Source organism: Ictidomys tridecemlineatus, chromosome 6 (genome assembly GCF_052094955.1).
Source record: "Ictidomys tridecemlineatus isolate mIctTri1 chromosome 6, mIctTri1.hap1, whole genome shotgun sequence".
Classification (NCBI taxonomy): Eukaryota; Metazoa; Chordata; class Mammalia; order Rodentia; family Sciuridae; genus Ictidomys; species Ictidomys tridecemlineatus.
The window spans coordinates 5,130,646-5,156,059 of NC_135482.1; the positions used below are offsets into that span (position 1 = coordinate 5,130,646).

The window sequence follows — 25,414 nt, forward strand, 5'->3', positions numbered from 1 at the left end:
CCAGCCCTAAAAGCAACTTTTTCTTTTACTGTTCTGGGCAAGTTACACCTGAGAAGGGGAGAGCTTCTTCTCCATTTTCTCTCCTCCCCTTCCAGCTGTTCAATGAAGCCCAGTTGGTAACTTCTTTTATCTTAGAAATGTAGACAACTCTGTGAAGCCCAGATGAAGGCCAGAGGCCTGGTTTACACATTTCTACAAACTACTACACTGGATATGTTTGTGAAAAACTAGTAACAGGGTGTCCAGCACCTCCAGGGCTGATTTCTTCCAGGCTAGCGGCCAAGTAAAATAGGGCGACATGAAAATAGGAAGTTTATCTACATTGCACTCTTTTGTGGAGAGTCTTTTGCTGACAGTCCCAAAATCAGCCATGGTGAGGATTCTGGAGAAGGTCAGTTAAGACTTTTTGTGGAGGAGAGGATGCCACTGCACTAGAGGTAGGTGCTACCCCAGCACTAATTTTCCAGGCTGGGCACCTGAATGTTGGGGGAGGTCAAGGCCATGTGGCCAGGGCTGGTCATCCTCCTCCTCTGCCTCCCACTAACTGGGCTCAGCGCCCAGACCCTTCTCAGCCTCATTCCCAGGCCTCTGGGTCGCCAGAGTGCACCGAGGAGCATTTCCTGGGATCTAAGCTCCCCACGCAAGGAGGTCTGGCAGCCTTACCTGACCCGGAAGTACTCGCTGAGCTTGCCGCTGCGTCTCCGGTTGCCAAGGCGCCACCCTGGAAGTGAAGCGCGAGGGGGCCCAAGCGGCGGCGGGAGGCGTCCTCCTGCGGGCGCCGCAGCGAGCGAGGCGGGGCCAAGGCCGCCCTTGGGCGCGCTCCCAGGTGCCGACATCCAGGGCTGGACGGCGCCTAGGCCGTCGCCTCTGGGCGCCGCGGTGCGGCCGGGCGCGTGCGCGCGTGCGCGGGCCTCCCCTCGCCTCTGCGGCCGCGGCCGTGCGGTTGGGTGCGGCTCGTCCGACCCGCCTTCTGCAGGACCGTCGCGCCCGCCCCGCGCCGCAGGCCTCCTGGGTTCCTGCGACCTGCCTGTGCCTTCCGATTGCTGTAATTGCATCTTATTCTTGTCCCCCAGGCTGTCGTGGCCCCTGGCCGTCGCCGTCGGTCTGCAGCCGGCACCGTTGTTGCTGGCATCTTTTGCAGGGAGCATTGGCAGCACTTGTGGAGGGGACGGGAGCCCGTTTTTCTGTGGGTGGGGGGACCGGACCCTGACGTTTCCCGCCCAGTTCCCAGGGCGGGGCAGGTTGGGGCGCGTGGGAGTCACCTGGCTTCCAGTCCTAAGCCTCTTTGGACGTAGGGAGCAGGTCCTTTGTTTGGGAAACATTAATGGGCAGGTTACAGTGCTGGCTGGTGGCAGTTAGGAAAGCTAGGTCCTGCTGTCCCCTTGCTGTGCAGCATGACACCATCACCCAGTGGGGGCGTGGAGGGGCACGGTGACACAAAGCTGTCCACACCCTGTCGGTGTGTGACCATCATTTACATCGTTATTAACTATTCAAGATGGCTCTTTTCTCCCCTTCAAAGAAAGCTTGTTGGACCGTTTTCTAATGGCTGGACCCAGGAGGGTGCAATGATTCTCAGGACTGTAAGTTCCCCTGCTTGCTCTTCTTGCACGGTTGGCTTGGCTTTGGTTACTGCCTGCTGGCAAAGTGGCTGACCTCCTGGGGTTGTAGGCTTGCAGTGACAGCAGCTGTCCCCCAGGTCCCAAGGATTCCGCTCCACCCCATCCGTGCAGTGCATGCTGTAGTAATGCTATGTCCGTGACTGGTTGATTCTTTTTTTTCCCCTTTACACTGGAGATGGAACTCAGGGCCACTTTACCACTGAGCCACATCTTCAGTCCTTTTAATTTTTTTATTTTGAGACAGGGGCTCACTAAGTTGCTGAGGGTCTTGCCAAATTGCTTAGGCTGAACTCAAGCTGGCAATCCTCCTGCCTCGGCCTCCTGAGTTGCTAGGATCACATGTGTGTGTCACTGTGCCCAGCTTTATGGATGATTCTTTTCTTTTTTTTAAAACACAATGCCTTTATTTTTATGTGGTGCTGAGAATCGAACCCGGGTCCTGCCCGTGCTAGGCGAGTGCTCGACCGCTGAGCCACACTCCCAGCCTTATGGGTGATTCTTTACTGGTCTCCTTCTCTTAAGAACTAGCAGCTGCAGTAGAGTTGGACTTCACCTAATTCAGGGGTTTGCAAAAACAGCACTTGTTTGATCGTGTGCAGAGGGAATTCATTTATTTTTGTTAATTCATCAAATGTTTATTGAGTACCTGCTGTTGCTAGACACTGTTCTGAGTGCTGGGGATTCAGTAGAAGGTAAGGCTCTCATGACGGTGATGTGTCTGTTGAAGAAGGATGATCACAAAATACCTGAAAAATAGACCGATTAACTTCCAATTTGTGCATGTATAGAATCACCCAACAGCTCAAGACAGCTTCTTGTCCTAAAGAGTCAATCAGCATATCATTGTGTGACACTCACAGATCTGTCTTCCTTCATTTCTTCCTTCTGTCTGTGCTTTGGATGGAACCCATGCCTGGCACATAATAGACAAGCACTCCACTGCAGAGCTACACACCCAACCCTAAGAACCTGTTTCTAAAAAGTGATGCCAGTCCTTGAGCCATGCCTTGAGTAGCTCTGGACTAAGCTAAGCTATGGAGAAAGTACAGTCCCACTTATCCATGGTTTTAATACGTGTGTTTAGTTGCAGCTTGAAAATATTAAAATAGAAAATTCCAGAATAAACAACTTATAAGTTCTAAATTATATGCTGTTTTGATTATTGTGATGAAATCTGTCACACTTTGTTCAATGTATCCATCCTGTATATGTTACCTGCTCGGTAGTTACTTGGTATCCATCTTGGTTAACAGGTTAACTTTTTTTTTTTTTTAATGGGGGGGCTCTCACTATGTTGCCCAGGTTGGCATCTCACTCCTGGGCTCAAGCAATCCTCCTGCCTCAGCCTCTCAAGTATCTGGCTACAGGCGGGAGCCACTGCACCCAGTTGTCAGTGATTCTTGAGGTATTGCAATGCTTGTGTTCAAGTCACCCTTATTTTACTTAATAATGGTCTCAAAGTACCAGAATGGTGATGCTGGCTGTGTAGATACGCCAAAGGAAAGCTGTGGGTGCGTCCTACAAGTGAAGAGGTGAAGTTCATCCAGGTATATGTGTATAGGGAAAAACAGTATCGGGTTTGGTACTGTGTTTGGTTTCAGGTGTCCCCTGGGTGTCTTGAAATGGTCCACTGTGACTACTGTCAAGTGACAATGTGGTAGTTTTGGATGGATACAGACTGGGTGGTCAGGGAAGGCCACTCGTGAGAGGGGCAGCTCTAAGGGACGAGCGAAGCCTTCAGACAGGATGCCACGTGGTGGGTGTAGGAGCGGAAGAGCAGCCAGGGGCTCTAGAGGGGCCACTGGGAGACGGGCCTGAGAAAGGACGGGCCGGGGTGGTGCTCGGCGACCTTGTGGGTTGCAGTGGTGACCGCGGTCTCCCGGCCACCGTGGGGCTTTGTTGGCGACTTGCTAAAGCACTTTGCATCACAGGGCGTAAGCATGTTCTGTGGGTCTCATCTCCCTGGGTCTGGAATGTCCCAATTGGCTTTGTGTCTTGGTGACAGACCTGGCACCCGCTCAGTGCTTAGCAGGTGGATGAAAAGCTGGACTGCAGTAGCCCCGAGCCCAGGCCACCTCGGGAACCTGTGCTACACCTGAGGAAGACCTACCTCCCCGTGGGCCCAGGACGGCACCCTCGTCGTCTTCCGAAAGTAACCAGTGGCTCTTTGGTTCCCAGGTGGCTCTGTGGTTGGCACGGCTCAGGTGGTGGCAGCCCCAGCCACATTCTTGAGCTGGGTCCGCCTGCAGGTCAGGGCGCCAGGCTTCGGATTCAGATGCCGAGCGGATCAAGTTCATGATGCAGTGCCTCTGCCCTCTTCCTTCTTCCCAGCAATTGGAGGAAGCGATAGTGAAACAATCTAATAGCAGTTTTCTATTTACTCTTCTAAGGAAGAGGACTTTCCCAGTGGGGAAGGAGCCAGCCTCCTGCAGTGTGGTGACGGCCAGTGGCTTCATTTGTCTGTCCTGCAGGAAGTTTCTGAACCCTTCACTGTGCCTGGCCTTGTCTGGGTGCTGATGTGCAGAGATGCCCTACAGGGGTCTGACTGGGGAGGGACATGTAACTAAAGTCACCATGGGTATGGGGGTGGGGGACGGAGTCGATGCAGCCCCTATTTCACTTTTTACTCTCTTGCTGTAGTCTGTGCTGATGCTGTAACAAAATACCTGAGACCAGATAATTTATAAAAAATAGAAGTTTAGGGCTGGGGGTGTATCAGTGGTAGAGCACATGGTTAGCATGCACAGGGCCTGGGTTCCAGCCCCAGAACCCAGAAAACACATTTGTTTGGCTTAGGATTCTGGGTCAGGATCAGGACATCTGGCCAGGACCGTGTGTCCGGTCAGAACGTGGCAGAGGGCTTCACCTGGCGAGACGGCGGACTTGCTGGCTCCAGTCTGTTCTTGTAAAGCCACTGATGCATCTTGGGAACTGTACCCTGGCGACCTCACATGTTCCTATTTACGTCCCAGACCCCTCCTCCAGATGGCATGTGGATTGGGGGTCGGGTTCCACCGCAGGCTCCTGAGGGGACCTCCCGGCCACAGCGGTTCCAGCTCCCTCCTCTGCCCTCGGTCTGCCGGCCGCGTCTCTGGGCCCCCTTGACCCCGGAGGAGGCCGGAGGGCTCCTGGGGCTCACTCGGTGAACAGGACCCGTCCCCTGGACGTCCCCTGGCTGGTGGGGTCTCGGCTTCTGTGCTGCCGCGGCTGGACCTTTCACCCAGGGTCACCTCTGTTCTAGGTGAAGCCAGCGGCCAGAGTCAGTGAAGCCGAGAACCTGGGTGACCCAGTGGCTCCTGAGGGACCTATGGTAGGTGTGGCCTGACCTGTTCCCTGCAGGGACTGTCCACCTGGTGGGGAGGGGCGGGGCCCTGGGGCTGAGGCAGCCCGGGCCTGGGGGCTCCGCCTCCTGTTGAGCAAAGTGAGGCTGGAACTCCCCCTTGTGGGTTTGGGGACCTGCCCAGGCTGTCAGCAGGCTGCTCTGTCATCTCCAGGTGCGAGGCCGTGACCGGAGGAAGGCCGTCTGTGGGACTTTGTTTTGGGTTTTTTTAGTATTTCTTAGTTGTCAGTGGACCTTTATTTTACTTATTTGTATGTGGTGCTGAGAATGAGCCCGGCCTCACACGGGCTAGGGAAGCGCGAGGGGAAGCGAGCTACCACTCCAGCCGAGACTTTGGTTTTGTATTGGGAATCTAACCAAGGCCACTTTGCTCCTGAGCTGCGTTTCCAGTCTTGCTAAACTGCTGAGGCTGGCCTCCAACTTTCCATCCTCTTGTCCCAGCCTCCCAAGTTGCTGGGATCACACATGTGCACCCCGTGCCTGACAGAGACTGGGTTTCAGTCCTGCCCTGTGACTGAGGCGGGGGTACTGACGGCCTAGGTGTGGTAGGGCTGGGGAGTGAGTCTCCCGTAGTCAGAGGACAGAGGGGAGCAGGTAAGAGCCTGGGGTCTGTGTTTCAAGTACACTGGAGGCCACTGGTCATTCGCTCGGAGTGGAGTGGTCAGATACCCCGGAAGGTCACTGCGGTTGTCGAGGGTGACTGGAGGGGGCAGGGCCTTGGGGGGAGATCGGTGCTGGGTGGGCGCCCTCCACTCCCTTCAGGAGCCAGCTCGCAGTGCCCTCCTGAGGCCCGTCTCCCCCGCCTGGGCAGGGCTGCCCCCTCCTGCCCGCCAGCCCCTCGCGCCTCTGCTTTGGTTCTTGTTCTGGTGCCGTTGGTGATGGGGTCACCTTTACCGCCCACCAGGCCAGGGCCCCGCCTCCTGTGCTGGCCTCGGGGCTGGAGGGCTTCTCGGACAGCATCCCTGCCGCTCCCCAGACGGCAGAAGTCCTCTTCCCCAGTTTGACACCAGAATGTCCCAGACATGGCCTGGGGCGGGATTGCGCTTGGCTAGAGACCACTGCGGGCAGAGGGCAGAGGCGCTAGGCTGGGCAGGAGCGGCCTTGGGTCTGGAGGAGCCTCTGCTCCGAGGGAGGTTGCTGGCCAAGGTTCAGAGCCCTGATGACTTGCTGTCTTCCAGGATCATGGCAGGAAAAGTGAAATGGGTCACTGACATCGAGAAGTCGGTGCTGATCAATAACTTCGAGAAGAGAGGATGGGTCCAAGTGACCGAGAATGAGGACTGGAACTTTTACTGGTGAGTACAGCCAGCGGGGTTTGGGGTCTCTGGGGTCTGCCCTGGGAAGGACCGTGTTTCCAGAGCCACAGCCGAGCACAGGGCGGGTGGGGGGTGGGAGGGAGTGGGGGCAGGCGTTCAGCATCTGGGCGGGGAGGAGAGCCCAGCTCCCACCTCCCCACACGGACTGGCCACAGTTGGTGCCCAGGACCGGGCGGGTGCCTTGGAGGAGGTTGGTGCCTCCTTGGCCTCCCTGTGGTGGCCTGCAGGGCTGGAGCTGGGTCATCAGCCCCGGAAGACCACCGTGGAGCAGGATTCCACTGGGAGAAGAGAAGCCACGTGTGGGCGTTGGCTCCAGTGGCCAGGGTCCTGTAGATGTCCCTCCCTGCTTGTTGAATAGGTCCCATGTCCTCCTCCACCCTCCTTCCTCTTGTTCCTCCTGTGGTGGCCACGGTGGGGGCCTGGTCTGCTCCTCCCTCCGGTTGACCATCATCTCTGAATGGGCCTCCTGACCAGGGGTCGGCCTCCACCCTCTGACAGCGTCACACACCAGAATGCAAACCAGGTCACGCTCTCTGCCCTCCCAGTCACCTGCAGCTGCCCAGAGCAGTGCAGTGATTCTTGGAGGAGTGGGCCCAGGTGGGCGAGCAGGGGTCTCACCCCACACCTGTCCCCACCTCAGACTCGCTGGCCCAGTGCTGACCCGAGAGATGGTCCTCCCTCCCTCAGCCACTGTCCTTCTCCCCGCTGCCCCCAGCTCCTCACTGTTCCCCTGCCGTGACCTTGCTCACCCGCGCTGTGCCCCCCCACCCCCGTGCACACGCGCGCACACACACCTGGCGAACCTCAGCCCATCGTTCACAGGTGCCCATCCAGACTGGAACCCGATTCTCCCTCTGTTCACACCTCACTCCGCCTCTCTGTGTGTGGCCACCCTCTGCGTTTGGCCGGTGGCCAGAGCTTGGTGTCTCTTCAGATCCGGTTGTTGGAGGTTTCAGAGTCTCTGTAAAGTGGGGCTTGGGGTGGTCTGGCCTGAGGTGGGCGCTCGTGAGCAAGTCCACACGCTGCCCCTGAGCCCGTCTTTGCCTCTCCGAGGCTCACAGTTTGCCTTATCTGGTGGCAGGACCGCGAGTGTCCTGGGATTGGTGTCCCCATCTGTGTCCTCTTTACATGGTTCTGAGACCCTTTAGAGCGAGGATCCTGCCTGGCTGTGCCAGAGTCCCCAGAGGCTGGCAGGGGCCTGGGCACCCAGCGGGCCCGTGGTCAGCTTCTGTACCAACAGTCTGTGAGCGATGACTGGGCATTGCTTCTGACGAGAGTGCCCCTTACCTGGTTACCTGCACGACCAGTCACAGCCAGATTTCGTCCAGGAATGTGGAGTGCCGACTGGGGAGCGCTCCGGGGTGCTTCGGCACCTGGGTTCACCCTGCCAGGTAAAGTGCAGAACCGTCTGCCCCGTGGACCCTCAGGTTCCGCCCCTGCAGACTCAACTAACCCTGGGTCAAAAATATTTGGAAAAGAAAATTGCAGCAGTACCAAACATTCACTTTTTCTTCTTGTAATTATTCCCTAAATGATAGAGTATAACTGTGTACACGGGTTGCCTTCGCATGAGCATTGGAAGTGATCTAGAGGTGATTTAAAGTGGGGGGTGCAAAGGCCCTGTGCAAACATAGCAAGCACCCTTTTATCTAGGGGACCTGAGCACCCTCATAAGTCTTGGAACAGCTCCCTGCAGATGCTGAGGGGCAGCTCTAATCCTCCAGAGCCTTGTTTAATAGGTGCTCTGAAAGGAAAGACTGAGTTGGACAGTGACTTGTAACTTTCCGTTCCAAGTGTGTTGCCCGGGCCACCCAGTGCTCTCTGAATTCACCCGCGGCTCTCACCGGGTCATGGGTGCTCGAGCGCCTCCTTCTCCATGTGGAATAGAAACATTCTGCTGGGGTCTCTCTACGCTGCCCAGGCTGGCCCCCAACTCCTGTGCTCACGCCAGCCTTCCGCATCAGTGCTGGGCTAGTAGACCACAGGTGTGATGCCACCGCGGGCTTCCAGCTGTTCCTAACAGCAAGAAGCACAAGAGAGGCCCAGCCAGAGACGCAGGCTGCAGCCATTGGTTCAACTTTATCTTTTTTAAAATTGTTTAGTTGTAGATGAGCACACAGTGTCTATCTATTTTTGTGTGGTGCCTCACACATGCGAGGCAAGCGCTCTGCCCCTGAGCCCCAGCCCAGCCCTAGCTTGACCTTTGCTCCTGGGTGCTAACAGCAGGTTCGGAGTCGGTCAGGGTCACAGTGGAGCCACTCCGTTCAACAGCGTGGGAAAGGTCCAGTGCTTCAGCTGAGTGGACTGAGGTCCAGTAGGTTCAGCTCAGGCACTAAACCGACAGTTACAGTGCGGTTTGGAAGCTTCTGTAACGATCAGTAAGACGAGCGTAGTAAGGACCGTCCCTGGGGCTGGGAGGACAGCCCGTGTGCCTGCGGAAAGCTGATGGGTGACCTCAGTCCGAGTGCTCAGCGGGCCCTGCCCTGGTTCCTGACTAAGAGGCCAGTGGAATGGCCCTTGGCCTAAGTCGCTTTGGGTGAAAGGCACCGCAGTGGCCGGGACCAGGGAGCTGCTGGCCGCACACCTGGAGGGGTGCGGGGCCCAGCTGTGATCTTGAAGACTGGCCAGTGAAGGGAACAGGTCGCGCAGGATTTCCTCTGCTGAACGAGCTGCTCTTAGGGTACCTGCTGTGGATGAGGGGATCTTGCAGGACTGTTGCTGCTGGTAACGACGGAGCAGGGGGAGGTAGAGGACGGCCACGGGAAGAGAACTGTGGTTTCTCATCGTAGTCTTTATGTTCAGCTGATAATATTTTCGACATATTGGATTAAATAAGATGTATTAGGACGGTTTTTCTCACCTGTTTTTTCTGGGGAGGTACTGGGGATTGAACTCAGGGGCACTCAACCACTGAGCCATGTCCCAGCCCTTTTTGTATTTTATTTGGAGACAGGGTCTCGCTGAGTTGCTTAGCACCTCACTAAGTTGCTGAGGCTGGCTTTGAACTTGCGGTCCTCCTGCCTCAGCCTCCTGAGCCGCGGGGATCACAGGCATGGCCACTGTGCCCAGCTCTTGTAACATTTTTTAAAACTTGTCTATTAGTTTAGTTGTACAAGAGACAGAGCCAGGGCCTTGTGCGTGCAGAAGACCCCTGAGCTACACCCCCAGCCCCCACCTTACCAGAGGATTCATGGTTCCACACGTGGCTCATTCCATGTCTGCTGGACAGTGGGGACAGTGCTGGCCGGTGGGGCTTGCCCATCACTGACATCCCAGAAGGAGACCAAGCCGCACGTTTCCGCTGACCGTGTACACGCCACGTGGGAGGCAGCCCGGCCAAAAGATCTGCTCATCAGCCCTCGAGGCTGGTTGGCGGTTCCTAGGAGGTCAGGGACGGGGGACATGTGAATGAGGAGCCTGGGTGAATCCCGCAGGACAAGGACCGATGTCCTTGACAAAGGAGTTGCATGGAAGAGAAAGAGAAAGAAGGAAGAGAGAGGACAAGGACAAAGAAGAGAAGTAAGAGCCCAGGCTGGTGGCCAGGCCGTGTCCCAGTCACTTGGGAGGCTGAGGTAGGAGGATCACAAGTTCAAGGCCAGCATGGGCAACTTAGTGAGGCTCTGTGTCAAAATAAAAAATAGAAGGGGGGGTTGTTGCTCCATGGTGGAGCCCGGCACGTGCAAGGCCTTGGGTTCATCCCCAGCACCACAGGGATGGTGATAAAATGTGAAGCATCTCTTCTACCATCGCCCCTTCCTCTGTGAGCCTTCCAAGAGTATGATGTGCTAACTCAGGGCCCTCAGATAACCTTGTGATTTCATTTTTCAATTTTTGGTACTGGGGATTGAAACTGGTGGTGCTTAGAGATAGGGTCTCCCTGAGCTGCTTAGGGCTTCACTAAGTTGCTGAGGCTGGTTTTGAACTTGTGATCCTCCTGCCTCAGCCTCCTGAGCTGCGGGGATTACAGGTGTGTGTCACTGTGCCTGACCAACCCCTGTGATTTCGCCCTTAAAGGTCAATGATCTTTCTGAATTGGGGTGCAGATCTGTGTGAGGGAGGTTCCCTAGAGTCTGAAAGGGGTCGAACTGCACTTGTTTGCAATGTTGTCACTGAGCCGTGAGCATTTATTAGGCTCCTACCTCGGCAGAATCAAAGCAGCTCCTGCCTCGCAGTCAGGTCCCGTCCAGTGCCTGCACACTGGGGCACAAGGGGTGGCGGCCAGGGCTCCGCGGGGCTGTGGGGGACTGGCGGCCTTAGCCCTCTGAGCTCTGTTTCAGGATGAGCGTGCAGACCATCCGGAATGTGTTCAGCGTGGAGACGGGGTACCGGCTCTCGGACGACCAGATCGTCAACCACTTCCCCAACCACTACGAGCTCACCCGCAAGGATCTGATGGTGAAGAACATCAAGAGGTACCGGAAGGAGCTGGAGAAGGACGGGAGCCCCCTGGCCGAGAAGGACGAGAACGGGAAATACCTCTACCTGGGTGGGCACCTTCCACTGGTCGTCAGTAGCTGAGTTCTCATCAGGAGGGACCCTGAGCTGGGGGTGCTGGCTCAGCTGGGAGAAGGTGTAGGTGCGGGTCTGTGGCTCCTCTGTCCCCTTGGTGTCTGGCGGGTGGGTTAGGCCACGGATGGCCGGAGGGTGTGCTCGGTGCCCGTGCATAGGAGACACCTGGCTGCCTGCTAGGGTGGGTCCCCGCTCCTCCAGCCGCAGCAGGACGCTGTGTCCCTGCCCCACCTGGTGATGGAGGCGGCTGCGGGATGGTCAACTGTCCCTTCACGTCCCGGGCCGCGGTTTCCCCATCAGCCGAGTGGGGGTGCGAGCTGTAAAGTCGGGACACTCGGGGCCCAGTGAGGGGAACTGGGCCTGCACAGGACTCCAGTGGCCGAGTCTTCGTCGTGTGAGGCCCTGGTGGTGGGGACCGGGTGGGGACGGGGGACGACAAGTGCTAGAGGCAGTGGCTTCCCGTTTCGGGCCCGTGGGCTGCCACTCACGGCGCTGGGCTTCCCCTTCCAGACTTCGTGCCAGTCACCTACATGCTGCCCGCCGACTACAACCTGTTCGTGGAGGAGTTCCGGAAGAGCCCGTCCAGCACCTGGATCATGAAGCCTTGCGGCAAAGCCCAGGGCAAGGGCATCTTCCTCATCAACAAGCTCTCGCAGATCAAGAAGTGGTCCCGGGACAGCAAGACGTCCACGTGCGTGCGCGGCGCCCCGTCCGGGCTGGGTTAGGGTTAGCACTGGCATCCTCAGTCCCTGGGCCGCGAGCGGGCTGACCCTGGCTTGCTTTCCAGCTGCGTGTCACTTGTGGTGTGGTGACCCAGCAGGGCCTGTGGCTGTGATAGTGTCAACCAGACTCTCCCTGGGGTGACTGGTCCCAGGCTGGCGGGAGGCCCGCCAGGGCACAGGAGCCAGGCGTCGAGGCTGGCGCCTCAGACCTCGGGTTTGAATCCTACTCTCGCTAGCTGAATTCTTTTGGTATTTTCTCGTTTGGTTTGGTTTGGTGCTTAGAGTCGAACTCGGGGTGCACCACCATGGAGCCACATCCCCAGCCCTTTTTATTTTTTATTTTGAGACAAGGTCTCCCTAAGTTGCTGAGGCTGGCCTCAAACTTGGGGTCCTCCCACCTCTGCCTTCTGAGGCGTGGGATTGCAGGTGTGCCACCGTGCCCAGCAGTGCCTGCTTCTGTACCTAGTTTAAACTCGGGCACTAGTGACACCGCTGCCTTGGAGTGGGATGAGTCACGGGTGGAGCCAGAGCCGGCAGGGTTCTGGTGCTGGTTGTAGGTCAAGTCCAGATTCTTCCCGGCTCCTCTCTGCCCTTGGGGTATCCTCAGTGGCTCTCAAGTGCCCGGGGCCCTGGAGCAAGGCCTGGTGTGATCCTCTCCCAGTGGGGTGATGTCTCACGTATCAAGAGATCCCAGGGAAGTTGGGGGGACTCGTGGGTAGTGCACTTAAATCTGACCACACCTTTCTGTCCCCAGGGGCTCCCAGGGGCTCCCAGGGGCTGTGCTGCAGTCCTCCCAGTGTCTCCCTGAAACCCTGTCACCCCAGTGTCCCCTGATGAACCAGGGTCTCTCTGGGAGGCAGGGGCTGGTGACCAACTGAATGTACCTTTGCTCTTTGCTGACAAGATCTCAGCCGGGCGCAGTGGCACACCCGTGTTATCCCTGCGGCTCAGAAGGCCAAGGCAGGAGGATCTCCAATTCAAAGCCAGCCTCAGCCATGGCGAGGCCCTAAGCAGCTCAGTGAGACCCTGTCTCTAATACATACAAAATAGGGCTGGGATGTGGCTCAGTGGTCGAGTGCCCCCGAGTTCAATCCCTGGTACCAGGAAAAAAAAAACCCAAAGAATTTAGTACTTTCAGAGCGGTTTTGGACTCACTGCTAAGCTGAGCAGAAGACAGGGCTGGGTGGTGGCTCAGGGGTAAAGCACTTGCCTCGCACCTGTGAGGCCCTGGGTTCGGTCTTCAGCACCACATAAATAAATAAAATAAAGGTATTGTGTCAACTACAATGAGACAATTAAAAAACCAGCTGAACAGAAGATTCAGCTTTCCCCCCCCCCCAGCCCTGGGTGCTCAGCCGCTCCTGCCCCTCCCCCCAGCCTCTGGCAGCCTCTGGTCTTTGTGCTGTCCCCTTGCCTTTTCCCTAGTGCCACCGAGGAGGAATCCTGCCACATCTAGCCTTTCACCTCGGCTTCAGTTGTGAGCAACGTGCGTTAAGCTTTCTCATAAGTGCATAGTAGGCGTCTACGTCTTCTCCTGGCTTGATTCTTTCTTTGTCCTACTGATTAATATCCCGTTATCTGCATGGACCACAGATTATTGTCCCTCACTTGCTGAAGGACATCTCGGTTGCTTCCTGGTCTGGGGGAGTTATGAACAAGCTGCCGTAAAGATCCAGGGTCCAAACACAATGTTTGCAGGGACATGTGTTCTCAGCTCCTCTGGGGAGACGCCCAGGGGTCTGATTGGTAGACCTGTGGCAGAGTATGTTTAGTTTCTTTAGAAAGTTCCTGATGAGCTGAATATGGTGGCACACCTAGCAATTGCAGTCCTAGCAATTCAGGAGGCTGATGGAGGAGGATCACAAGGTCAAGGCCAGCCTCAGCAACTCAGCAAGACTCTATCAAAATAAAAAAAAGGGCGGGAGATGGAGCTCAGTGCTAGAGCACCCTGGGTTCAATCCCCAGTGCCAAAGCACAGCCTCCAAACCGTCTTCCAAAGCGGCTGCCCCACTTTGCACTGCCAGCCGTGAGTCCTGGCCTGTTGCTCCGTGTCCTGGTGGGCGCTTGGTGTGACCCTTCACAGGTGGTTTAACGTGCCCTCCTGGTGGCGTCAGAGGTGGAGCGTCTCTTCCTGTGCGTAGTCGCCACCATGTGCCTATCTTTGCTGAGAGACCTTTAAGGTCTTGATCCGTCTCTAAATGTTGATATTATTGTTGGGTTTTAGCGTTCTTTGTATTTGGGGATAACCGTCCTTTGTCAGATATGTCTTTTGAGCATATTTCTTCCCAGTTTGTGCTTGTATTTATATTTTCTTTTTTTGAATATTTATTTTTTAGCTGTAGTTGGACACAGTATCTTTAGTTTATGCATTTATTTTTATGTGGTGCTGAGGATCGAACCCAGGGCCTCACACGTGCTAGGCGAGTGCTCTACCGCTGAGCCACAACCCCAGCCCATCTTTATATTTTCTTGATGGTGTATTTTACAGAAATCTTGTTTTCCAGGACTGGGGCTTAAACTCAGGGCTTTAGATAAACCAGTGCTTTACCACTGAGCTCTTTCTAGCCCAGAATCTCTAAGTCCGATGAGGCCGGGTCCATCGGTTCACTCTTTGATGGGTCGTGCCAATACCGTCTTCTACCTTCTCGGTGCGCAGGTTCGTGTCTCAGTCCACCAAGGAGGCCTATGTGATCTCGCTGTACATCAGCAACCCCTTGCTCATCGGCGGGAGGAAGTTTGACCTGCGCCTGTACGTCCTGGTGTCCACCTACCGCCCGCTGCGCTGTTACATGTAAGAGCCGGGCCTTGCCTCTTGCTGGTGTGCATCTTAGCCTGCCTCGGCCTCCTGCTTAGCACCACAGTGAGGCGAGGGATTTAGTGAAACAGTGGGTGCTCAGGTGGGTGCTGGGAAAATAAGAGCCACTGGCCTCGATGCCACTGTGAGTCCCACAAACAAGAGGGCAGCTCCTTTAAACGTTAAAGCAAAAGCCATTCCTTCTAGTCCTCAGAGTCTGAGTCGGTTGAACTCCCCCCAGGTATAAGCTGGGATTTTGCCGGTTTTGCACCGTGAAGTACACCCCGAGCACCAGCGAGCTGGACAACATGTTCGTCCACCTCACCAACGTGGCCATCCAGAAGCACGGGGTGAGTGTCCTTCTGCTCCTGCTGCAGGGGCTGCTTTCCTGTGTCCGCAGGAGAGGACAGGTGGCCCAGGGGTGGTGGGGAGGGTGCATCCTGGCCCGAGGCCCTGGCGCCAGGGGATGGGGGCCAAGCGCTTGCTTCGGGGAAGACAAGAGGGGGAGGCTCTGGGAGAGAGGAGGCCACAGGTGCAGGTCCCCCTTTCTAGTTCTGGGACCTTGGACAAGCACGTTCAACCTTAAGCCTTACTTAGTTTGTCCAACAATAAAAGGAAATAATAGTATTAAGAGGCTCCTTCTGCTACGATGAGGTCGTCGCGTCTCATAGATCTGTCTGACGTTGGAATATAGGTTAGAAAATGCATCAAAATAAGGAGAGGAAGCCGGACGCGGTGGCACTCGCCTGTCATCCCAGCAGATCAGGAGGCTGAGGCAGGAGGATCGCAAATTCAAAGCCAGCCTCAGCAATGGCGAGGCACTAATCAACTCAGTGAGACTCTAAATAAAATACAAAATAGAGATGGGGATGTGGCTCAGTGGTCGAGTGCCCCTGGGTTCAGTCCCTGATACAAAAAATAAAAAGTAAAATAAGGGGAGGAGGGGTTGGGGTGGTGACTCAGTGGTAGAGCACTCGCCTAGAGGCACTGGGTTCAATCCTTAGCACCACATAAAAATAAAATAAAGGCATTGTGTCCACCTACAAAAGACTTAAAAAAAAATTTTTACATATTTCTTAAAAATAAGGGAGGAGTGGGGAGTGAAATCAAACTCCATGCCTGCGTGATCTTGTCAAGATGCATCCAGCTACTGTGTATAATGTTGCCCTAATAAAAAGCCAGTCCCCGTCATCCCAGTGACTCAGAAGGCTAAGGAGGAGGCTTGCGAGTCTGAGGCCAGTTTTAGCAATACAGCAAGATCCCATCTCAAAATTAAAATAGTAATCGAAAGGGCTGTAGCTGTAGCTCAGGGGTAAGGCACCCCTGGGTTCAATCCCCAGTGCCACACACAAAAAAAAAGCCACACCCCACCTCGCCCGCTGAGCATCACGGCTCTGCGCCCTCCTGTGAGGCTGGTGGGGTGGTTTCACAGTTCTCAACCTCTTGCTTTGAAAATGAAATCCCAGACTCATAACCTCCTGATGCCTTTGTGTCACCAGTGTAAGAGGGAAGCCCCTGGCTGTGGGACGAGGGTCAGCCACTGGTCCCCAAAGCCAGTCCTAGGGAGGAGCCGTGGTGGGGTCAAGGAGGGAGCTTTGTTGTGGGTGTGGCTACGCCAGGAAGAACAGAGAGGTCTTGCGCCTGGGCTCTGTCTCCAGGGGCTGGTCGAGGGCAAGGGGGGCTAGGCTTGGGGTCTGCAGAGCTGGCACAGCAGGCCGTCCTGCTCCACGGCTCAGGATCCACATAAGAGCTTTGTTGGCACCGACAAGGTCACTGGTGCTTGGGGGTGGGGCTTCTAGTCCTCCTCATGAGGTGTTTATGGGTCAGACCTGCGTCCCTGGATTGCAGGTGACCACAGGAGAGATGACTCGGGGGGCTCAGAGGGGAAAGAAAGTCCCCATGGCCAGGCGGAGCCGGGGGCACAGTGGGGTCAGCTAGTCAGGATGGAGCCCCTTCAAATGCAGTGGTATGGAGAGAACGGATCGGCAGGGATGGGGGGACAGGAGGAGTGCTGAGCCGGCTTCAGGAACCCTGGGGCCTGCTCCACCCCGGCCCAGGATGAAAGCTTGGGCACATGGCAGCCACTCTGAGTCCATCACCCTGCTCATGAATCGAGGCCGCATTGGTGACATCGCAGGCTTGTTAGAGAATTACATGTGCGGAGTTTTTTCTTTCTTTTTTCTTTTTTTAGTTGTAGATAGACACGATGCCTTTATTTTTATTTATTTTTATGTGGTGCTAAGGATGGAACCCAGGGCCTTATGCGTGTGAGGCAGGTGCTCTGCCACTGAGCTACACCCCCAGCCCTGCTAACTTGTTTATTTTTTTATTTTGAGACAGGGCCTTGCTAAGTGATGTTGGCCCCGAATTTGCAGTCCTCCTGCCTCGGCCTCCCATGTCACTAGGATCACAGGCATGTGCCGTGCGCCGGGCCACGCATGGTGTTTTTGAGTGAAGGGCCTAGCACACATGTGTCTTGGCCTGGCTTTTCCAGGAGAAAGACTGAGGCAGAGATCTGCGGGCAGGAGGTGTGGGGCTCATCCTCAGAACGTGAAGCAGGGAGGTGGGCAAGGCCAGGACACTGCCAGGGGAGCCGACGCAGCTGCAGCAGAGGCGCCAGCTGGCACCAGGTGGCGCTGTGGAGCTGGGTGCCCACCTAACTGTGCAGGAGCAGGGAGAGGGCCCACGCTGGCATCCACCAGGCCCTGCCAGGCATGACCTTGGATGAGGCAGCTTCCTGGAGGGTCTCTGCTGCGGCAGGAGTGCCCTGGTCTTGAAGGGGGCCTGGGTGGCCCTCCACAACATGGGCTGTGAGGTCGGTTATGAGAATGCTGTAGCGCTGGGCTTTAGGAGGCTTGGAGCTCTGCCAGGCAGGGAACCCATCTGCCCACACCAGAAGCACTCAAATGACCTTGGAGGGACGAGAGCAGGTGGCTGGGTTCCTCAGGTGCATTGCTGGAAGGTGCCCTGTCCCCGTTTTCTGTCACTAGGAGGACTACAACCACATCCACGGGGGCAAGTGGACCGTGAGCAACCTGCGGCTGTACCTGGAGAGCACCCGCGGCAAAGAGGTGACCAGCAAGCTGTTTGACGAGATCCACTGGATCATCGTGCAGTCCCTGAAGGCTGTGGCGGTGAGTGCCAGGTTCAGGGGCCAGGTGGGCACCGGGACGAAGGCCCTCAGGAGCTGGCCGTGCTCACCACCGGGCTGCTCTGGTTGTTTTGCTAAAAATACCCCCGTGTTCCAGTCCTCACTGCCTGGGGGTCAGCCAGAGGCCCCCTCAGGGCGTCGCTGCTCAGTGAGCTGGGTCCAGCTTCCCACGTGTGGCCCTGCACCCTCTGCGGCAGCCCGGGCGCCCCGACACCATCCTCAGCTCTCCCTGTGCCCACGGCTCCGGGTGAATGTTTCCGTGGGAAGCGAGGGGTGGAGGTGGACCCTCCTGTCTGGCTCCAGTCCCCGCTGCTGCATGAACATTTGGAGCTGACCTGCTCCTCCTCCGCTCTTCTGTTGGCTGCTTGTGTCGCTCTGAAGCCGGCGCGCACCTGTCCTGGGGGGGAGAGGAAGAGTGCTTAGAGCCCCCATGCCGGCCCTCACCTCGGGCTTCACAGATGGTCTCTGAGGTGTCTGATCACCCCGACATCACGCACGAGAAAATGGGGCTCGAGCCCTAGAGCTAGGAAGCGGGGGGCCTGGCATTGGCTCAAGGCCCGGCAGTCCTCCACCCCACCAGTGAGGGTCGGGAGGCACCAGCCCACTGCCGAGGCCCCACCGGAGACTGGGCCCCTCCACCTGGTCTCATGGTCTTGCTGCTGAGCTGGCCTCTGACGCGCCCTCCCCCACTCAGGTGTGGGACCAAGGACATGTAGCCATGGAATGTTGTTGGAGGGTGCCGGCCACATCCTAGTCTTTTTTTTTTTTTTTTTAGAGAGAGAGAGAGAGAGAATTTTAATATTTATTTTTTAGTATTTGGCAGACACAACATCTTTGTTGGTATGTGGTGCTGAGGATCGAACCCAGGCTGCACGCATGCCAGGCGAGCGCGCCACCGCCTGAGCCACATCCCCAGCCCCTCACATCCTAGTCTTTTAAGAAAGGTACTTTACAAATCTTCAGAAGTGGGGCTGGGGTTGTGGCTCGAGTATTCTGTCCACCTACAACTAAAAACATATTAAAGAAAAATCTTCAGAAGCTTAAGAAATCAAGTTGAAGAGCCAAAGAACCACACCAGACTGCAGCACGGGGCCCGCAGACCGAGGGCCTGGGGAGGAGCCCTGCTGCGAGCGCCGGTGTGTGAAGTCGCCGTGCTCAGAGGCTTGGGCTGAGCGTGGGGCGCATCTGCAACCCTCCATTGGAGACTCCGGTGGAGACCTCCATGGAGACCCCCAGGGAGACCTCCTGGAGTGTGGGCCGCCGCCCCCTCCTGCCTGTGCGGCTGGAAAGGCACGTCACAGAAGTCACCTGAAGAAGGCCTGAGACAGGAAAAGGTGACCCGGGGCCTTTCCAGGTCTAGAGTGATGTACTTCCTGCTCTCCAAGGAGCTCTGAGCGCTGTGCGGTTGATCGCGGGCTTCATCATTGGTTTGTGTTGACAATTCGGAGGAGAAAGACCCAGGAGCTGGGTCATTGCTGGCACTCGTCCTGCTGCATTGACAGAAGCCTGTCCCTCTGACTCCGTGGCAGGTCGTGAGGGGGTGCCAGCTCAGCTGTGCTTTAAGCCTCGTACCTGCCTGTTCTGAGTCTGAGACTTACATAGTGAGCTGAGCCAGACACCAGTGTCACGGGGCTTGTGAACAGTGCCCTGAGGTCAGCTTACTGACCCAGAGGAGTTAGGTGCTATTATTTATTTTTAATGTGTATTTTTCAATTGTAGTTGGATACAGTACCTTTATTTTATTTATTTATCTTTACGTGGTGCTGAGGATCGAACCCAGGACCTCGCACATGCTAGGTGAGTGCTCTACCGTTGAGCCACAACCCCAGCCAAGGTGCCATTATTTGTCTATTTATTTTCCCCTGGTGCCAGCAACTGAACTCAGGGTGGTTCTACCACTGAGCCACACCCCGGCCTTTTTTTGTTTTTGGTTTGGGGACATGGTCTTGCTGAGTTGCTGAGGCTGGCCTTGGCTTTAGGGTCCTCCCGCCTTAGCTCTGAGTGGCTGGGATTACAGGAATAATCCGGGGTGCGTCCTGGGCAAGCCGCCCTCTCAGTTGCTTCCAGCCACTGCAGACCCCCCTGGAGTGGTGGGGCTTTGGGGAATGCTGGCTCGTTGACCAAGAAAGACTCCTGATGTCAGGCTTTCAGTGGTGACGTGATTCCACCAGGAAGCCACCCACTGCCGCCCGGCTTCCCTCCCTCAGTGAATGAGGAGGGGTCCCAGGCTGGGTCCCCTGAGACTTTCCACTGAAATCAAGGGTTTTGTTTAAGCAGAGCCACTTGCCACCAAGGGATGAAAAGGCCTCACCTGCTTGTCTCTGGGGTTCACTGGTGGGGTGCACAAGAGTCCCCGAAGGGCGTGTGGAACTACTGACCCTGGGCCACTCCTTGGGTGGTGTCCAGGGGGAGGACCAGGAATTTGCACAGTGAGCCAGGAGCCGGGTGGGTTTGTTTTGTTTGTACTTTAATCACTGAGCACCTCCCCCCCCCACCTTTAAGTGACTTAAGGCCTTGCTAAGTTGCTGCTTCTGGTCTTTAATTTGTGATCCTCCTGCCTCAGCCTCCCAATTTGCTGGGATTCCAGGCGTGCGCCATGCCCGGCTGGGTTGTTTCTAACATTCTTGGAGTAGTTCAGGTGAGGGATGTGGAAGTGGAATGGGACTGATTGTCACAAGGACCCTGAGAAACTGTAAGCGAGTGGACTGACTCATCACTGGAAGCAGAGCTTCGTAGTGGGACACTCAGGTGGCACAGGGCTGGGAGGAAGTGGAAGTCTCTGGTGGCCAGCGTGTGTCTGTGCAGGCTGCGTGGGCCTTCTCCCCAGTGCCCAGGCTGGACTTGTGTGGCCAGGACAGTCTCACTGGCTGACCGTGGGGAGCCTCTGGCCCGCAGGATGTGGAGACAGTTATTGCTTCCCTGGTCCCTGTTGGGTGGAGGCAGGTTCCATCTCTAAGCCCTGGGAACAAAGGGAGGAACCTGGTCACAGGAAGCCAGGGCTGTGGGAGGCCTGAGGTGTGACACCAGCTGGGTAACTGCTGTCTCTTCTCGCAGCCCGTGATGAACAATGACAAGCACTGCTTCGAGTGCTACGGCTACGACATCATCATCGACGACAAGCTGAAGCCCTGGCTGATCGAGGTAACTGCGGGGGATTGGGACCCTGCACTGGGCTCGCCTCTGCAGCCCGCCCTCAGGCTGCCCAGCATGCGCCCAGCGGCCCCGGCCAGCGTTCCCCAGGCTGGGCAGGAGGACTGGGACAGAGGCTCGGGTTGGGCAGCCAGGAGTGCACCCCGGGACCCTTCCCTCCCCTGAGCCCCATCTGGGAGTGTGGTGGGGCTGGGGTCCCTCTCCAGGTGAGCGCGGAGCTTGGTGACCAGGACCCTCAAGCCTCGGGAGCTTCAAGGCTGTTGGTGCTCCAGCAGCCCTGCACCCTGTCCCTTGAGTCCTCATGGGGGCCGCTCCTCTCCAGGGAGGGGGCTGCAAACCTCCAAGCGCTCTGTCAGCAGGAGTCTGCTGTCCCGAGGTCAGGGAAGCTCTGGCTCTCCTGGGCCTGTAGGAAGGCAGTTTGGAAGTGGGTTGATCTGTCTATTCCCAGGAACAGGGAGGACCCATGGTGGCTGTGCCAGGGGTGCAGGGGTACGTTTCGCTCAGCGTGTCTCCTCACCAGGCTCCTGTGCAGGTGGAGCTCAGGCCGAGTCCTGAGCCCTGGGTCCTCCTGAGTCGTAGGGCAGGGGGGGTTAGGAAAGTCAGAGAGCCCCCCAGCGGCTGCTGGAAGAGCCCAGATTCCTGCGCACAGGCTGGCTGTGTTCCGGGGTCTTCCAGGGACCTCCCTTGCTCTGCTGCCCAAGCTCTGTGTGTTGGGGGGGGGCGGGAGGTAGGTGTATAACGTGTGCTTTTTTCCTGCATCTTAAGCGGAGTATCTTGAATGGGAGCTAAGCTTTCCCTTATGAGTAGGATCCTAAATGTAGCCATTTTTTTCTGTTTCATGTGTATGTGTGGCACTGGGATTTCCCAGGGCTGCTCTACCATTGAGCCACACCCCCAGCCCTTTTTTTTTTTTTTTTTTTTTTTTAATTTTTTTAATATTTATTTATTTTTAGTTGGCGGACACAACATCTTTGTTGGTATGTGGTGCTGAGGATCGAACCCGGGCCGCACGCATGCCAGGCGAGCGCGCTACCGCTTGAGCCACATCCCCAGCCCCACCCCCAGCCCTTTTTAATTTCTTTTTCTTTTTTCTTTGAGACAGAGAGTTGCCCAGGCTGGCCTCAAGCTTACGACTCTCCTGCCTCAGCCTCCCTCGTAGCTGGAATTATAGGCATGTACCACCATATCCAGCTGGACCATTATTTATTTCTTTTCTTTTAAAAATTATTGATTGATTGATTAATTGATTTTCTTAATATTTATTTTTTTTAGTTCTTGGCAGACACAATATCTTTGTGTGTGGTGCTGAGGATCGAACCCGGGCCACACGCATGCCAGGCGAGCGCCGCTACCGCTTGAGCCACATCCACAGCCCATGATTTTTATTATCTATTTATTTGTACTAGGAATTGAAGCCAGGGGCACTCAACCACTGAGCCACATCTCCAGCCCTTTTTTTAAATATATTTTATTTAGAGTCAGGGTCTTGCTAAGTTGCTTAGGGCCTTGCTTTTCCTGAGGCTGACTTTGGACTCGAGATCCTCCTGCCTCAGCCTCAAGAGCTGCTGGGATTACAGGCGTGTGCCACCGCGCCCAGCTTATTTTTAATTTTTTTTTTTGAATTGGGGACTGAACCCAGGGGCACTTAAAACACTGTGCCACATCCTCAGTCCTATTTATTTTTGGAGACAGTGTCTTACTGGGACTGTGGTTGTGGCTCAGAGGTAGAGCACTTAGCTGATATGTGACACAGGGTCTTACTAAGTTGCTCAGGGCCTCACTAAGTTGCTGAGGCTGCTTTGAACTTTTGATCCTCCTGCCTCAGCCTCCTGAGCCACTGGGATTACAGGCGTGCGCCTCTGTCCCCAGCCGACAGTGGTAATTTTAAAGGCAGCTGAGATCCTAGGATTCCTGATGGTGTCTACAGTAGACCCCCTGCCAGCCGCACAGGTCCTGTGCCCCTCCAGCCTGTGACCTCCTTGAGGGGCTGGGCCAGCTGCTCTCTGACTGGGAGAAACCTGACTCGTCACAGGTCTGCCGCCTCTGTCCCCCAGGGCCTGGGGGTAACCATTTCACCTGTGGGATTTGGGGCTTGCCTCGGTGCTCAGAGGCTTTGGGGTACCCGCTCCTGTGTGTCAGCAGGTCCCCACTTGAGTCAGAGTGCTGCTTCCTGGTGAGGAGTGGCTCTTTGATAAAAAAGGAAGGCCTTTACCTCCAACCCCATGCTGCTGTGTGTCAGGGTCCTCTGGGCCGCTGACCTGGTTCTGGGTGGCTTTTGGTACTCAGGACATAGCAGAGTGTGATTTGAGGTGACATCAAGTTATATTTATGCTGACCCCAGGGTTTTATGGGTGTGATAGCTGATTTGAGGATTCTGATCCTAATCGTGTTTTTCAATATCAGTTCTGCTTTATCTAACAGCTAATAAAATTAGATCACAAAATGTTCCTCATACAAGACGGGAACATTAAATAGTGTTAGTAAAGTGTCATAAAGTCATCTTCAGCCATGACGGCCACCTAAACCGGGTGGCAGCCGTGTCCTCTCCCGCGGGCCTGGAGGAGCGAGGGCACGGTGCAGACTGTGGTTTTCCTCTCTTAGGTAAACGCGTCCCCGTCCCTCACCTCCAGCACTGCCAACGACCGGATCCTCAAGTACAACCTCATTAACGACACCCTCAACATCGCTGTCCCCAACGGCGAAATCCCAGACTGCAAATGGAACAAGTCCCCTCCAAAGGAAGTTCTTGGGAATTACGAAATTCTGTAAGTCGCGTGTGGCCCTGCAGTTGTCCTGTGAGTTGTCTCCATGGGTGTTGGAGGCAGAGCGTCTCATTCATGATGCCGCGGCAGGGCTCACAGCAGAGCTCAGGCACTGGGGGGTCTGGGACAGCTGGGAGCCCGGTGGACCTGGCACTGGGCGCCCCCTCAGGGCGTGTGACGCCGGGGAGCTCCTGTCCGTGGGCACCTCGTAAACTGGAGCAAGAGCCTGTCCTGGGCTGGAGGGAGCCGCCTCTCGTGGCCGATCTCCACGTGCTCGCCGCGTGCTCGCCGCGTGCTCCACAAGCGTGCTCCACGTGTTCCACACCCTGCCAGCCCCTGAGGAGAGGAGTCCCCCTGAAGTGTGGTCCCCTCATGCTGTGACATGAAAAGATGGCCCCGGCACTGCATGGAGGTGGCTGAGGATGGATGGAGAGTCTAGAAGCACAGCAGGAGTTTGGGGAGGGGCCAGACGGGGCCCTGGCCAGGGCCGCTTTGGATTGGCAGCGTGGGAACCAAGGGTGGTGTGAGGTGACAGATGTCAGCTGCAGGGCCCCCCCACGGGCTCAGATCTGTGCCTCTGCAGTGGGGCTGTAGGGTGGGGACAATGTGAGGGAGGTCTGCCAGGAGCACCAGGGCCTAGGGGTCCCCCTTCAGTCCTGCTCAGGGTGGCAGGGAGGTGGTGGGTTGGGAACACACGGGTGGGCTCTGTGCCCCTCCAGCCTGTGACCAGCTGTTCCATGTCCAGGCCGAGGAGCAGAGGTAAGGGCCCTGCTTTTAGTCGTAGAGAAGAAGAAGGTCACCCGTCTGTTGAGCCACCCTCTTCCCCCGGCTGTGAGGTGGCACAGCTCCCGTGGAGGCAGTCCTAGCTCCTGCCCCGGACCTGCAGGTGTCCGTCATGGCCCGGCTGTGGAGCAGGGCCGTGCAGAGTGGAAAGAAGGGCTCTGTGGCAAGAGGGGCTCTGTCCTCAAAGCCCGCCCTTCCCCGCGCCAGGCCCTGTGCTGCATGTTGCCAGTGCTCACGCCACCTTCAGTGTGAAGGGCGGAGGCTGGCAGCGTAGGTTCACATGCCAGGGTCACACTGGGGCTGCCCAGAAACAGGTGTCCTTGCTGCCCCCAGATTGTCCCCTGGCCTGGCACCACAACGCCAGCCTTGTGCATCTGCCCCCCAGAGTCTGTCTGAGCCGCCAGCTCTGGTTCCACGCCTTTAAAAACACCCCTCGCACCACACACACACACACACACAAAAATACTATTTAGAACCCAGACAGTAGCCAGGTGCGGCGGTGCGCACCTGAAATCCCCGTGACTTGTGACAGGGAAGGCTGAGGTAGGGACATCGCAAGTTCAAGGCCAGCCTTAGCAATCGAGCAGACCCTGCCTCAACCAAAACGTAAAAAGTAGCTCAGGAGGTGTGCACCTGATCTGGTCCCCTCCTGTCAGCCTCTGGCCCCTACCAGGGGTGCTGGGCAGAGGGTTTGGAGACGCGGGGCCTCCCGTCACTGCATGGGGCTAACCTTGGTGTCTCATTTGTGTTCACTGCCAGCATCTGTCTGGGAACCTGTTAAAATGTCCACTGCAGGGTGGGACAGGGCCCTGTCCTCAGTAGCAGTTGAACCGCGTGGTCCTCGAGGCTGTGGGCCGCTAAAGCTGCCTGTGGGCAGAGGGGCTGGAGCTGGGCGAGGTGGGACTGGGGCCAGGGGTCAGGCCTGCTGCTTCCCGGTGACATGTGCAGAGCCCCCTGTGATCCTGGAGGTGGTCTGTTTCCAGGTACGACGAGGAGCTGGCCCAGGGCGACGGGGCCGACCGGGAGCTCAGAAGTCGACCGGGGCAGCCCCTGGGGCCCAGGGCAGGCCGCACAAGAGACTCAGGACGATCCGTCCTCTCCACCTGGAAGTGACCACCAGCAGGAAGGAAGCCCCGCTGGGCCTTGTCCAGACGACCCCCTTCCCAGACCCCACCGAAGGCCTAAGACCTATTTTGGAATTTCCTCTTTTCTAGATCCTCTTTCCTGAGCCCTGTAAATAATAAAGCACTTATTTGGAAGGTCAA

The 25,414-nt window shown here is 56.5% G+C and overlaps 1 protein-coding gene across 3 annotated transcripts; it reads left to right on the top strand.

The window, feature by feature from the left end:
- Positions 1-722: 722 nt before the first annotated feature.
- On the top strand, positions 723-25,414 carry Ttll1 (TTL family tubulin polyglutamylase complex subunit L1). 3 transcript variants are annotated; one of them, XM_078052607.1, is made up of 12 exons: positions 723-1,045; positions 1,523-1,583; positions 4,864-4,932; positions 6,141-6,257; positions 10,556-10,764; positions 11,298-11,478; positions 14,166-14,300; positions 14,545-14,653; positions 17,294-17,437; positions 20,509-20,595; positions 23,206-23,369; positions 25,133-25,414. In XM_078052607.1, the coding sequence occupies exons 4-12, from the start codon at positions 6,145-6,147 to the stop codon at positions 25,260-25,262; spliced, it is 1,272 nt and encodes a 423-aa protein (XP_077908733.1). In that variant the 5' UTR covers positions 723-1,045; positions 1,523-1,583; positions 4,864-4,932; positions 6,141-6,144; the 3' UTR covers positions 25,263-25,414. The 3 variants fall into 3 exon arrangements, with proteins under 3 accessions (XP_077908733.1, XP_077908732.1, XP_077908734.1); XM_078052606.1 differs by lacking the exon at positions 1,523-1,583; XM_078052608.1 differs by lacking the exons at positions 723-1,045; positions 1,523-1,583; positions 4,864-4,932; positions 6,141-6,257 and adding an exon at positions 7,101-7,669.

Excerpts from the sequence above, each read along its gene's own strand:
- Ttll1 (XM_078052607.1), top strand. The coding sequence starts at position 6,145 with ATGGCAGGAAAAGTGAAATGGGTCACTGACATCGAGAAGTCGGTGCTG. Across the intron at positions 17,438-20,508 it reads AGTCCCTGAAGGCTGTGGCG|CCCGTGATGAACAATGACAA; the intron begins GTGAGTGCCAGG and ends CTCTTCTCGCAG. Across the intron at positions 20,596-23,205 it reads TGAAGCCCTGGCTGATCGAG|GTAAACGCGTCCCCGTCCCT; the intron begins GTAACTGCGGGG and ends TTCCTCTCTTAG.